The 15,256-nt window shown below is 46.8% G+C and overlaps 1 protein-coding gene across 1 annotated transcript in view; it reads left to right on the plus strand.

Moving 5' to 3' along the window:
- The first annotated feature begins 1,803 nt into the window (after nucleotides 1-1,803).
- The window catches only part of bcam (basal cell adhesion molecule (Lutheran blood group)), a 36,476-nt gene continuing 23,023 nt past the window's right edge, over nucleotides 1,804-15,256 (plus strand). The window contains exon 1 of the mRNA XM_068759282.1: nucleotides 1,804-2,211. Coding sequence (XP_068615383.1) covers nucleotides 2,148-2,211 — 64 coding nt within the window. The 5' untranslated portion in view covers nucleotides 1,804-2,147. The remainder of the gene's footprint in view (nucleotides 2,212-15,256) is intronic.

Below are 15,256 nucleotides of genomic sequence, written 5' to 3' on the forward strand. Positions count from 1 at the left end.
ACCGTCATATAAATAGCACGGTTATATTTCTTTACGCAGTAAGAATACAACTGAAGACGAACAATTTCCACACAGATTATGGGGAATAGGAACACAAAGCACACTTTGTGTGAGGATGGGTGACAAGTGTCACTTTCACGACTCTCCTCGTCTGACAACGCAACAGATCCACCTCCTCCTAAAAGCACCAACCCACCTTGGCTCCATCTTTATTTCCGCTGAGGAAATAACAAACAAAAACCCTGCAGTCTTTGTTGAGAAATGACCGGAAGGATTTTAAATCGCTTTCTGTTTTTATTCCTCACGCGATCCATATTCCCTTCCATCCGCCCCTCCCCTCCCCTCTTCTCCTCTCTCCATTAGGTAATGAGCCTGTACAGTAAATCACAGCCACATCTCCTAAATGACTCACGGCCTTACGTAAGAACGGCCCGTGCGCTGCTAAATCAGCATTAGCCACAGCTATGCAGCATGATGTAGGACTTTTGTAGGGCACCCCCCCCCCCCCCCCCTGTTAAGTCCTTCACCAGAGGACAGTAGACTTGCTCGTGAATCTCATGTCTCCACTACATGGATGGAGAACTATGACTGGGTCGATGTGAGTGGCTCTATTGATGTGAAGACGTCTCCAGAAAGTCTTTGCGTCTCCTGCTGTCAATGCTCAGAATAGATTTGCATTCGGAGAATTAGCTGCCCCAGTCCCGCCAAACAGCTTCTCCTGCCAGTGTGTTCTTTATGTCCAGGACAGCTGTGTGTGTATGTGTGTGATCTATCTGATCCCATCGGTGGGGCGCGGGGGGCGCGGAGCAGGTTGTAAGTATCACCTCTCCTCGTTGAAAGGAGCTCAGAAAATATGAACCAACTCTTTTGGACCGGATTTGTTTGGAATGCACGTCTGTTATCACCTGAGGAGAGGGATGGCCGGTTATAGTCGTGTTTCTCCACAGTCAACCAGTCTCCATAGACGATAAGTAGATTAGATGGTGCCATTAAAACAACTCACGAGTCTGAAAACCGTCTGTTTATGGTTCTCGGCTCCTACGCTTAAAGGACTCGACTAAATAAAGTCCATATGGTCGACGCAGCGCCCAGACTAGCATTATAACGTTGCCAGCACGCCACTTATTCAGTCATAATAACTAATATCTGAGCTGGACGTACCCAAATAGTCCGAAGCATAGCCTGTAAACACCGACACTGATTCCAAAAGGATTACATGTCTAGGAATGATTGGTATGTCTGTCAGTGACAGACAGCTTAGCCTGCTCCAGAGAAATGGCCTCTCGGTGCGTCGAGAATGAAAATCATTATTCAAGGCATATGCAAGTTAAGGGAAGTGGGGTGGGGGTGGGGGGGGGGGTCATGTTAAGTCCACCCAGACAAAAAAAAAATGTGGCTGTAGAAGCATGTTCCTTTTTTTGTTCCAGGTTGAGATTGAGACCTTTTAGTAGTCGGATTAATTTGCCTTTAGCCATCGAGGACGAAAACAGTTTCATCCTCATGCAATATCAAATGAATACATATTTATAAATATATCCTGCTGTACTTCAGTTACCTTCTATTAAATATTTAACTTTCCCATTGTCATTCATTGAATAAAAAAAAAGACATTTAAAAAGCTGCTAATTGCACCGCGTTTCACTTCAATCTCTGTCGCTGGACTTTTGGTATTTCCTCTGAATGGCATGTTGTTGGACGTGCTCTGAGTCAGAGGAGCCTCTTGATGCAATCACTTTTAAAAGAAATCCGCGCACGATTAGTCAAGCACTTCTTTTCACAGCATGTCAGGTGGGGAGAGAGAGAGAGAGGGAGAAAAAGCGAGGAGGGGAGGAAGAGGAGGAGGAGGAGAGGGTTGTATTGGTAGGAGGAGGGGTGGGTCACCTTTTGTGCAAATATATCAAACCAAGAGGACCACCACCAGCATCAGATTTCTGTGTGTGCGTGCGTGAGGGAGAGAGGCACTCCTCCAGCAGAGAGAGAGAGAGAGAGAGAGAGAGAGAGAGAGAGAGAGAGAGAGGGGAGAGACATCCAGAAAGCTTTGGGGCATTGAAACAAGAAAGAAGGTTTGCTGCTGCCAGATTTCCAGCCGCCACCAGCAAAAAAAACAAAGTCAACACTCTGACTTGAAGAAAGTTCGAACAGCGGACATGGGAGGGATACCACTCGGACGCGCGCCGCTTTTGTGCACCTTGCTGCTTTGGGCATTCCAAGGTAAGTCCGTCCCGGTGCGTAAATCAAGCCTGGTCTGTTGTGCAGGGCGCGCTGAGACTTTCATGGCTCCAGGCTGCAGAATGTTCCACTTCACGCCTCGGCTGAGGACGAGCCCTGCCCGGCTGAAGTTACTCGCGCTTTGTAACGATTATTGGTTATTGGTTATTGGTTATACGTTTGAGAAAGTGGCAGACTGACTAGAGTTCACCGGTAGCGGGTGGAAGACTGGACTGGATCTGGAAATGCATTGAAAAGTTCCGATGAGAAGGCTCACTTGTTGCGACATGCGCCATCCCCGCTAATTGGCGGCATTAAGGGTTCATTTAGTGGTGAATATTGGATCTAATTTACGCACCTCGTGGACAGAGACCGCGCACTCTAAAACCAAACCTGTAGTCTAATAAGATTCAGCCCCCCCCCCCCCACACACACACACACACACACACTGAACTGTTCCAATAAAACACAGCGCGATTAATCATAATCAAGTGTAGATAGAAATGTACAAATGCTTGAATCGTCTTCATTCATATAATTAGACACAATGAGAAATGAGAATCTTTTTTCTTTTGAAGTTCTCCTTCTCTCGGTCATTTCTGGCTGCTGGGTTGAGGGTTCCAGAGCTTTGATGTCTGATCTACGGGATTTGCGTCTCTGGCTGGCTGGCTTTGCCCCCCAGCACCCTTGAGCGCTGCCGAAGAGACTAAGCCAATTTAAATCCAACTTGACTTATGTGATCGTCTTCAAAGAAAACATTTTTTTTGATTACAGCCAAAAACACAAGTGTGTATTTATTTAACGAGTTACCTCCACGCTCCACAAGTGTAATAAAGTGCCTTGTTGATTTTGTGCGTCTGGAGAATTGATCTCCCGGACTAACTGTCCCAGAGAGGTGCTCTTCACTGCTGGGGGGAGGTTGCAGCTGGCTGGCTGAAAACCTCCTTGTGTTTCTGTCTCAGCTGTGAATGCGTAATACAGCAGTTCTTCTTCGGTGTGGTCAGATTGTGCTTTGAAGCAGGATGGAGACCGAGGGCGGTGCTGGGCTCCGGGGCAACCCCACCCCTCCCCTACCCGCGCCACCTCCACCTCTTTTCCTTCAGATCTCTATCACCTCCTCTCTCACTGGCTTATTCCACTTCTCTTGCAGTGTTGCATCTTTTGAATGCGTAGCGTAGTTTACCTAGTTTGGATTCTCCCTTCTCTTCACGCCACTATTCTCTAGATCTCCGTTTACAATGGCCCCCCTCCTCCCTTCTCTCCCGGGAGACAGTTGTGCTTTGCTGTCTGCCCCGGAGCCTTTTGTGGAGCCTTTTAACAGATGCCTAGTGAAAAAAAATGTCGTGTTAATGTTGGACGCTGTATAGTTCACACCTCCTTCTGTACAGCCGTGGCACATTGATTAAAATTTTTAGCTCCAGGCCAGTGCCCCCCCCCCCCCCTCCTTCTCGCCATACCCCTGTGGCGTCAGAAATCTGAGCCTATAGGACAGTCTTTATCGCAATTTCTTTTGACCGATGTTGATCACCCCAAATTCATCTCATACTGAACTTAGTCTCACTATCCCTGATTTGCATTGTTTGCTCAAGGTGCTCCAAAATAGACCCAGAGGACATGTAACACCCAGATGTGCATTAGCTCCATGCATGTAGTTGTGACACATGGACATACGGTGCCCCAAGGTGCTCCGCAAGCCTGTGTCCATTGTGTTGACCCCTTGACCTATACTCACGCAGGCATGTTGGTAAATGGCTCTTGCGCCATCGCTTTTTCCCATGGTAGCACAGAAACATGCTGAAGTGCACCGTCTTCGCTGTCTTTGGATGGACACTCGAGTATTGGAGACACAATTTGGAAAGAGATTTTGCAGCAACGCTGAAACCTCACGTGGCCGAAAACTCATGGCATCTGTATTGGCAATAAAGTAATTCCTAAGTATAATAACAATTACATAATCGATAATTGTAAGATCAATCAAATAATCATTAAGTGGCGATTAAACAATGCTAAGTAACTTTGACCTACAGGGACGGTAGTAGGAAAATAACTGTCTGCAAAGGTGTGATAAGATGAAAAAACAATGTTGCTAGACAGGAAGTACGCTTCAACGAAAGACCCTCGTATGCAGCTAAGTTTTGTGGTAAAGGTTCATGGACTGCATCTCCATATTGTTACTTAGAATTTCCCTTGTACAACGCCTGTTTCCTGTTCTAAGAATGAAAGAATGGGTGCCTATATAAGCAAGATGTTTTCACTCTTCTTCGCTTCACTCAGCCAACTGTTCTACTTGGATGACTGAAGCCCCAAGGCCTTGGTAAAATAATTAAAGACCAATCTTACATAATCATGTGTCTTTATTATACAATTATTCAAAGTAACAGAAAACTGCCAACACACATCTAAGCATGGCTTTTCCCATTATCTCTGCGTATTAATTCCATCGACCTGGTGTTTTGGGAGGTAAAAAGAACAAGCGGACATGAAGCTAAACTTTAGAGACTCCAAAGTGGTCACAGACGGGCTGGAAAGGATCACAGTGACAAGCATCAGCTGAGTACAAGGTGCTAAAGTCTGACATGTAGCGTCAAGGCTCTTTGTCTATCTTCGCCTTAATTCCCACACTCATTTCCTGACTTTTAATTTCCCTCGCCCCTCCCAGTACAGCATCAAACGTGAACCCCCCGCAGCCATGTGTAATTATTATGGTATTAGCCTGGTAAAGGAGCCATTTAGCCAAGAGCAGACAAAAGCCAAAGGGACTTCTTCTGCAACTGTCCTGGGACACTTGGTGTTAGTTTTTTTTTGTTTTTTTTGCACAAAGAAACTGATGTGTTTCGGCATGCACAGAAGGGATGCGCTCACACTTTTGCAAATGAACGCATATATTCCGCATATTGCACATATTGCAACACTGGAAAACTTTGCTCGTTTAATCCTGAGTGACAGATTGATGGTGGCTGCTTTAGGTGAACAAGTCCATGTTTGCCTCCTTATCATTCATGCCCGTGGGGGGGGGGGTGGGTCTTGGAATGGTGGACCTGTAGTTATTGAGGTTGTGTGTCTGTGTGTGTGTGTGTGTGTGTGTGAGACAATGACGGTGGAGAGCGCTGGGATGGAATTAGCAGCATTCCTCTGGACACGTTGGAGCTCGTACTGTAATGTGTGTTTGTATGTCACCAGCTCAGCTTCTGTGGATAAGAGCTACTTTTACCACCTTTAAAGCCCCCCCCCCCCCCCCTCACCATAAGTCAATGGCAGTAATCCACGTACAAACAAGCAGCGCCAGTGCTTCTCCAGAGGTAAAGCCCGACTGCATTCTTGCGGTTTGACTTGGTATCACTCAGCCGTAAACACGGGGGACACTGGTTAAACATTAGTCCGATTAAATAAGGGGTCAGGAAGTCCTTCAAGTAATCAATGAGCTCTGAGAGGAACATGTGAACTCATCAACCTTTTCATATACATTCATTACCCGCCATGAAAAGGCACATTAAAGTTGACGGAGCACTAATGTTGCTCTGGCTTAATCCTGGTTTGTAGCTGGTTATTAAGCATGTCTTGGAATATCAACCCCCTGCTTTTTCATCGTTTTATCCATCTTCAAACGAGCAGCAGCCAAAGCTATGATTATTTCACACACACACACTCACGCACACACATCTTCCACAGGTTCCCATGAACAAAAGGTGTGTTATCCCAGACTGGCTTTGTCTCTTGTCTCCCTTAATTTCCTTTGCTTAGCTTCCATTTCTGTTTCTGTTTGCTTGCGTGAGAAAAACAACCACTGACTTTTAGTGGGAACTGGCTCGGGTTCTTACGCCCTTCCCCAGAGTCGTCCCTTGGCAGATTTTATGGCCTTTATTTGTGATTTTAAAATAGGAATGTCCGTCCTCCCTCTTTGCGTGCGGCTACTGTGTTTCTCACCGTCTGTTTGACTCTCGATTTGAAGTTGTGAAAAATACATATCGTTGTGACTATCGAGGTAAAGAATAGAAGAAAGGTAAAAAAAGAAAGAAGAAGGTTTTAAAAGGTGGTTTAGTTCAGCCTGTTGCTTGGAGGATGCTGTGTTGTCAGTGGAGGAAGTTTTAAGAGTGGAAGGAAGGAAGCAGCGTGGAAGGGACGGACAGAGGAGGAGATGATGGGATGATAGATGATTACTGCCCACTATTGTGTTGCCACCGTGCGCTCTTGTTATTCTTATCTCGGGGGAGGAAGATGATGATGATGATGATGATGGGTAATTTAAAATGCAGCCTTGGAAATCGGCGTCCTTGTCTCTTCATCTGCGCACGCAGTGGGGATGGTGGGTGGGTTGGAGCAAAATTGAAAATTTGCACAGCTCTTTTGGGAGATGAGGTTAAGTGCTGCCAATCCATTTAGGAGGAGAGCCCCCCCCTTAGTAAGACATACAAGATCCTGTTTTTGTTGCTTGTGTTTGGAGTAGGAATGCACAAATCAGCAGGAAAGGCTTTTATATCTGGTTTTGTCATAACAGAAAGCTAAATACGATGCTCCACTTGCTGGACCTCTGCCCCAGAAAGATGGCCTCTGTAACACTCGTCTTGTGTCCAGTTGTTCAGATCAATCAAACAGTCTATGAAAGGGACGAGGGTGAGCAAGCGAGGATCAGACAGGCGGAGTACGTCAGGATCGAGGAATACCAATTAAGAATGCGGAATGCCATGGAAGAACCTGGATCCGTGGCCAAGGAGCTCATTTTTCTGGCGCTGGAGTAGAAACCCTAACCCCCTGCGCCCCTCCAACCCTCCAACCCTAAACCCTCCATCTGATTGTTGGCTGGCAGAGCGTCCTCTGGGGAGCTCTCCAAGCTGTTGCCTTTCAGACTCCAACAGCTGCCTCAGCTGCAGTTGTTGAATTCAACCCTTCGGGAAAAAAAAAAAAAAGCCCTGTCGCTGCCGACACCCTCCTCCTTCGCGTGCACACATGAGGCGAGGCTCCATTACCGCCTCGCGTCTTTCTACAACACCCGCTTGATCTGAGCTTAAGTTGTCCATCCCTTCATTTTTAACGCATTTATTGGACACGTCAGAAAATGGCTATGCGCGATTGTTAACACTTCCACTCACTTTGAACCCGGATGATGGGAGTCTGCATCTGGCCCTGGGTTCGCTTCCTAAGCAGTGGTTTCAGTATTATGAGTTTCCCTTCCCTTGTCTGGATTGCGTTACAATTACCGTGAGGTCAAGGTGACTTAAAGTTCAGTGGGCTACGGAATGTTCTGTGGTTTACCTGTAGGAATGTGAGCTAATGTACTCAAGTCACAGCCGCAAAGGTAAACCCCCAACCACAATGATTGCTTTTCTCTCTTCTAAACCACTTTTTCATGTCCAATCGCCCTTTCTCCATCTGTTGGACAACATTCCAGGGCCTCTTTTGCCTGACTTTATCTAGTTAATGGTTAAGAAGCTGCGGTTAACCTCCTCTATGGGACTGGTCACTGTTTGACAATGAGATTTTGCTCTTTACACTGGGCCAGGGGGGAGCTGAGAGATGGGAGCAGGAACATTAATCGTCCGTGCTGGGAAGGAAGAGATTGCGTAAGGAGGGATTGCCGAGGCGCTTGAGTGCAAAACTTCATATTTGTGTCGCCAAACAAGCGCTCTGTTCTGCTGGGTGCTCGCTGTGACTTCTTTTCTGCATGTGCTAGGAGAGGGGGTTCCCCCCCGTGTTACCTGAGCGCCAGGCCAGAGTTTCAACGGCGAACAAATCCAGTGTCAATTCTCAGGGCTTCCGAGTCTGGAAGCTCCCCGGAGGGAACAACTCCTCTTTGTTTTATTGCGGTTTCGCTTACCTGAGCCGCAGAAAACAACGACCACGGCACTGAAGTTTTCTTCTGCTCGTCTTTGCTTGTGTGAACTTGACTTTGAAAGAGAAGAGCAGAGGAGTAAAGTTACCATACTTCAGGGCTGTTAATATTCTCCTCGAGTCGCTTCCTGTTCTTCAACTTTTAAAGCAAGTCTTTTTTCTCCGTTACTTAGATTTCTCCCTGGAATTGGTTTGACAGGCTCCTTTTTTTTTTTTTTTTACCACGCCCTGCTTTATGCCCAACTCTGTGAGTCATCACTTTTATCATCTTGTTTTTCTTATCTTATCTTTTCATCTCTGAGCTCTCTCCTCCTCCAACTTTACTTCATCCATCGTCTCTCTCTCTCTCTCTCTCATCTCTGCTAGGCACTGATACAAAATTCATGCATCCTCCCGGCCATGCGTCCTCTAATCGTCTTGCAGGAAAAAGGTACAAGGCTACTTCTGCTCTATATACGTATTTAATCCGAAATCAATTGTATTCAATTGAGTTATGGCTCCATCAGGCTAAATGATTCCCAATTACGTGTCTGCAATCTGCAGAACAACAAGCATGATGGATAGTTATTGTGTGGATAATGTTAGACTTACAGAGTGCATAACTGATTTAGCCTGTTGTTATTAAGGGGTAAATTCATTATAACCGCACTGCTCCATGCTTTCTGTCCTGGTGGCTATGCTTCAGACGCAGGACTAAATTTAGTTAATGATTATTCCCTACTGAATGGCTATTGAGCAGAAGTCAGCTGAACACACTGTACATCCTCTCCTGGCTGCCTCACAGTGGTGAAAGAGGCTGAGCAGGTCCAGGACAGCGAGCCAGGCGGACCCCCTTTGATCCCATTTCCAAATCACATCACACACACACACACACACACACTCACAAATAGACACGCACACTTCAATATTTGTCTCCATGGAGATTCATGAGAGATAAACCGGCTCCCTGCGTCAACTCGAAGTTCGGGAGTGTGCACGGCACTGTGTTGGTGTGTGTGTGTGTGCATTTGCGTGGGGAGCCATGTGTGAGGGTGGGGTTTGTTAATGGCGGGGGCAGAGAGGACTTGTTCAATAATAATGCCTGACAAAAGGGGGGGGGGGGGGGGGGGGACAGGCAGTGGGAGGGAAGAAGAATGATGGAGCTTTCTCGCCATCACTCTCTCTCTTCTACTTACGACTGGAAATCAATATTATTTTAATGAAGATATTTTTGCATGTTTAACAATGTCACAAAATGGCTGAGTTCAGTGTTTAATGTAATAAGTAGTACAAAGTCAAACATTTAAGGTGTTTTTGTTTTAATACTAAGTGGAATAATGATGCGCGCGCTGAGCGGTCACAAGTGCTGCAACTTGATGGATCCAGTATACGCTGTGACGCTGATACGAATGCAAATGGAGTATGCCTTTCGTATTCTATGAATTTGCCTGAACTGGAAGCAGAAAGAGTCCCAAATGTAGCCGCTCAGCTGCGAGCACATGAAATCAGAGCGTGCTGCAGTTCAGCGATGGCTGCAGCCCCGGGACGCCTCACTGCAGCACTTTCCCTACGTGATTTTAAGCGAGGACTTTCCATCGCCGCACCTGAACGGGGCTACGTTGTCGAGACATTCCTTGCAAGTGGTTGGAATGCAGGTATTAATACTGGGCTGATTGCACACACTTCAGAGATAGAGAGGGGAAGGAAAGGAATGGAAAGAGGAATGGTGAGGAAGTGTCGAGTGATGGGAGTGGAGGAGGGCGGCACGGTGAGGCACAGGGAAAGGATGATGAGTGGTGATGCTTAAATGAGTCAACGCTCAAACTAGGTGTGTGCTTGTACGTGCATGGATGAATTCATGCATGCTTAATGCATAATACGCAAAAAGGTGTGCAGCCACACGATAAAGGTGTGTCCCTTTATTCCCCTTCTGTATTGGGATTGGGAGGCGAAACGGAGGTGTGGCGTTTTGACCAAAGCATTGTATACGACTCACAAACGGGAGACATGAGAGGTTTTAGCATCCAACCGCAAAACCCAAGCGGAAGAATCGAAATCGGAACGATGGCACCAGCTTAGGAGATCTGTAGCCTCTGAGGGGGGAAAGCGGTCACCATAAAACAGCTAAGGTCGATTATGTCCTTATTATCTGCTCATCGCCTGTGTAGGTGCAGATGCTCTTGTAAGAGCGGCTGTAGTTTTGTCCTGTTCAATTGACGGGTCGCCGTTACAACAATTTTTGTGTCAAAACTGGGAAGGACGAGCGACACAAGCCGAGACTGAGCTGCAGACATTTGTGCCACCATGTTTGTGGCCTCTGGTTCACCAGCCGGTGGTTTATAATCCAGTCTGTCCCTGGCAAGCAAAGCCACCAAGTTAAAGCCAGCCAGAAAATACACCATCCTCCGCCGGCTCACCCTCACCCTCACCCTCACCCACACACACACACACACACACACACACTCCCCACCCCGAACCAATCTGTTTTTGTGTGTCTCTGTGAGTGTGACGAGGCATGTATGTGTGTTAATGTGTGTATGCGTGGGCGTGGTTTACAGGGCAGCTGGCGTAACAGTCCTGGAACGCATCGTAGCCGATCCGCCATCGACATTACAGGACAGGCAAAAGTCGAAGTTGAGCAGCGGCTAGCTGATGCTAACGTCTGTTGAACAATGGCGCATTCTTCTTGTGGCTAGCCACCTGTCCTCGCTTCGGCCGATTCCAAGTATCCAAGGACAACCTTCCTCGGACACTTCCTCCTCCTCTCCTCACACTATTCTCTCTATCTCTCTTTTAATTGTGTGCTCCCAGTAGGCCGTGGCAGCATTTTGAGCGAGGTAAACGAAGTGGTGGTGCTGACAGAGGAAGAGGGGATCCCACTGCTCTCTTGCTCTCCCTCTCTCTCTCTCTCTTCCCCTGCTGTTTGTTTATTCTTATTTACGTCTGTCTGTTCCCATTTGACTATGTGGTCGGGGCTCCTGCAGTGGATTATCAGTCAGTTGACTCACAGAGGGCAGCCAAAGCCTCCAGTACAAAACATGAGACAAAATTCAAATGATTTGGCTGCTTGGCTCCGGACCGTGGAATCAGCCCAAGCCCGGCTCGGCCCACGGGTCTGCCTATAAACCATGCGAACAGATAACGCTGACACCGGCGTGAATCTGTTTGTTTGCAGCAGCTGCTTTGTGAGCAAAATGGAATGAATAATCAGAGGAACCCCCCCCCCCCCCCCACACACACACACACACACACATAAGCTGTTAAAGGTTGTTTTATGATTATTGTCCATGTGGGTGGGAGGAGGAGCTTGGATAAATGCTGCCAAACACTCCTTGTTACGAAGACCTCTGGTTCAGATTTTCATTTCGACTGATGGGAGGGCCTGTTCAGCCACCAGTGAGTTCAGCAACTTTAAAGCAAAACCAAAATATTCCAATGCTTTGCTTCCTCACTTCCTGTCACAGTAAAGTCGCTAAAGTCTGAGCAAAGGGCAATCCTGGCGCTTTGGTAGCGGTGTGTGCATGCTAAAGCTGGTTAAGCACCACTCTGTCTCATTGTTCCCACATGTAATGCTTGGTTGTTGAGCGTCTGGGTCCTTGTATGCTAAATATATTTGATACCTCTAATCTACAGAAGACATTGTCTCTCATTTACAGGGTCTTTCTGGCCCATCTGCCTCCACTTGTTTTCGTCGTACCTCCGTGTGTCTCGATGCTTCTGCTGCCACCTGGTTTACAGCTCATTACGGAGATACCATGGTTGAGTCCTCTGCCCCCCCCCCTCCAGCTATCTTTTTTTTTCTCTCTTCAGAGATGGAGACTTGACATCACGGCAAATTCTGGAACTGATGATGGACAGCTTCCACGTCTTCTGTCCGTCATTCTGCTTCCACATTCCTTGGCTCATAGGTTTCTTAGTTTTTCTCACCTCTTCTGAGATTTGACAGTCCCCCCCCCCCCCACTCCTTCCTGTCCCTTCCCTTCCCTGCCATAGAAAATGTCAGAAATTGCCCTCAGGCCCTAACCCAACCACAGTATATTATCCGGACTGCGGCTTTAGAAAAGTGAACATTTCTGCTATGGCATTTCATGACGGATAGAGAAAAGCTCACATCAGGAAGACCCACGTTGTAAGAATGGAAACTATAAATTTAACATCTCATTAAAAATAATATTTCATAAACAGGCCTGTGATTCAGACGCAGAGTTATGAATAATTCGTGAATGTTGCTGTTAGGAAGTCCTGCCGCCGTCACCACCACCTTTAAATTCATCACTTGAATAATGGCTAAAAATGTGAAGAATGTTGCCAGCCTGTTTTTGTATTTTTGTATTTTATTATTGAGGACGGCCTCCAGCCCACTACCTTCTGTCTGCCCTCACTGTCCTCCAGCCATCCATGCTTTCCTCTTTCCTTGCCAGATGCTTGTAGATGGAGGAGGCGGTCGGTGCCGGAGTAGGAGAGGTGTTGATAGTTAGGTTTTAACGGCCCAATGAACTTCCAAAAGTCTTGTCTTTGCACACATGCACAAAGACATAAACGTGCACACATACACACACACACACACACACACACATACACGCTTCATCATCTTGTTTGGCTGGCCTGTCATATGATGTTTTATTTCCTCTGTTATCGTAATCCATTAGCATTTGCATTGCCTATACCTGCACCATCTGCTCCAGTAAACACCTACAGCCAAAAGCATTAGGGTGGCTAAATCTTATTCCTTTAAATGAATGTCAGGGCGTGGCTATTCAATGTCTGATCTGCATAAAGATGCACAGAACGCAAAGTCGCGTTTTGAAGCCCCGGCCAGCTAGCTGCTGGTTCTCCAGTGGCATCTCTTTTAAATTAGCGTGGAACGCATGCCTCCCCACACCGTCTGCTTCTGTGGTATGCAGCATATTGTTATTAAAATGACGCAAGAACACCATGGCTCACTCCTTTCTCATGTTTCGCTTCACTTTGATGTCGCTATGCGAGCATATCTTTGCGACATTTTCTTTCTTCTCCCTCTGTTCTTATCTGCGTCTGTCATCTGGTAATCTCTGCCCATCTGACCCTGTCCTTCTTGTCATCGCGTATTTCTTTTTCTGAAAATCACAAATCCGTTCTCTTTGTTCTTAAATTGTCATCAGTTGAAGTGCAGTTGTGTGTTTTTCTGTTTTTAATCTCTAAAGCTAGACCAACTTTTTAGCTCCATTTTAGTCTTCTCTGAAATAGTTAAATGGCTAGCCTTGTTGTCATTAACTTCATGAAGACAGAATTTTGTTCACTTCTTCATTTAGCTTTGCTTTCTTTCTTCTTCATTGTTTTCCATACATATTGTCATGCTACATGGAGCTCCTGCGATTTCGATTTAACTTGCCGCTTTTCCAGTTTTCCCATTTGTGAGCGGACACGTCGTACATCGCTGAAGCGTTGCGCCACTTCCTGCCCTTCAGCCTTGTATTTATAGACCGGTGGTGCTACCTCCATCGCCGTCAGACGAAGCCCCTATTATGTCTCTGCTGCTTTTGTAGGCGCACCAGGCCCACCTTGAACAGGCCGTGTGTTTAACCATTCCCCATCTCTCCTTCCTCCTAACCTTTCACCACCCGTCTTTGTCTTTTTCTCCATCCGTGACGGCGTCCCACTGTTTTTCCATCTGTTTGTTTTTGAATTTGCCATCTCTTCCAGCAAAGCCACTCAGCTATTAGCCCCCTTCACACCTTCCCAGCCCCGCAGCTTCTCTGTCTTCCGTTCCCGTTGCGTGTCCGTGCAGGTCGAGGTGCATTTTGTTTAGTCTTTCTCAGGTTACACACATTCCAGATGTTATCACCCGGCTCCGGTTAGCTTAGAATGATAGCCATCTAGACAGGGGCGGTCAATCATTTATCAGACAGTGACGGATGGCGGGCCTCCGTGTCAGGCCTGATGCCCACAGGTGAGCGGCTTGCGCCAGGCGTGGCCTCACAGGGCAACGCGTGTATCATATCGGACAGTCATGAGGCTATCCTTGTCAGACAACTTTGTTCTCCTGTCACTTATGTTCTCTCGCTCTTTCCGTTCTGCAGATTCACCAGACAAGTGTCCCCACGATCAGTCCGAATGAGAATGAATGCTGAATATTTAAATCTGAGCTTCATTTCCTTAATCACTTCTGTTGTCCCCCATTTCTTTTCCAATTACATCTCTATTCAAGCTATGAATAATGACTTAATGAAGCATTAATGAATATGAAAAATGCAGTCGGTAGCAGATTGGAATTTTATGCAACTGGAATAATGTACTTCCTAAAAAAAAAAAATCTCTGCTGAGCCGTTGATGTCTGAATGAGTTAGCCAGAAAAATGTTTGATTTATGAGAAGTATAGCTTCATAAAGATTTTGAAATGATCCCTTGTCTCAATCTGAAACTTGTGGATGATGATGTGGCTTGCTGTTTATTTCTGTCCGTGTCTATGTACACCTCTAATCCAGCCTTTAGCAGCTCCGGGCCCTGCAGGCTGGATGTCAGCGCTCCGACTTTGAAGTCAAGCCACAATTTATTCGTCTGTCTCTGACTCTCTGTGAACTCCCCCCTCTATCCACATAATGTCAGGCAATCGATAATAATAATAGTGTGACCTACCTATCTACCCTGCCTGCCCACTGCTTTAGTTATGCACCCCCTGGCCTGTATTGCTCCAATCTCTGACCTGCCCTGACCCCTCCCTCTTTTTCCAGGTTTAAACAATAATGCCTGTCAAGCTACGACAATAACCTCTGTGTCTGTTACTGCGGTAACGCACACACCCCCCTAAAGCATAGACGAACCACCGCTGGACTTGTTTAATAATATGTCTGTTCCCAATGGAAACAGATCAACTGAGGGGAAGGGCTGACGATGGATCAGCCGTTTCTTCATGAATATGTTTAGTGTGCCGTGTGCGCCCTCCCGGGCCGCCGGAGATTTTCTGTGGAGGTAATGGAGACCGTGGAGAAGACAGGTGTGCCATTGTAGTGAAGATTAGCAAGGAATGCCGGGAGGTCGACACAGGCTGGAGCCGGCGACGTCCAGTCCGCATCTGTGTGTGTGTGTGTGTCTCTGGGCTGACGTTAAAGTTATGTGTGCAAAGCATGTAATCCGAATGCCGCTCGTAGAGTGTGTGCTTGATTTGACCATATGCTGACTGATATTTGAAATATGCTGTGTGTGCGCGGGCGCGTGCATGCAGCGCGCTTCTTTCGTCTCCTTGCCCTACCCATGTATGGGCAAG

Source organism: Brachionichthys hirsutus, chromosome 3 (genome assembly GCF_040956055.1).
Source record: "Brachionichthys hirsutus isolate HB-005 chromosome 3, CSIRO-AGI_Bhir_v1, whole genome shotgun sequence".
Taxonomy (NCBI): Eukaryota; Metazoa; Chordata; class Actinopteri; order Lophiiformes; family Brachionichthyidae; genus Brachionichthys; species Brachionichthys hirsutus.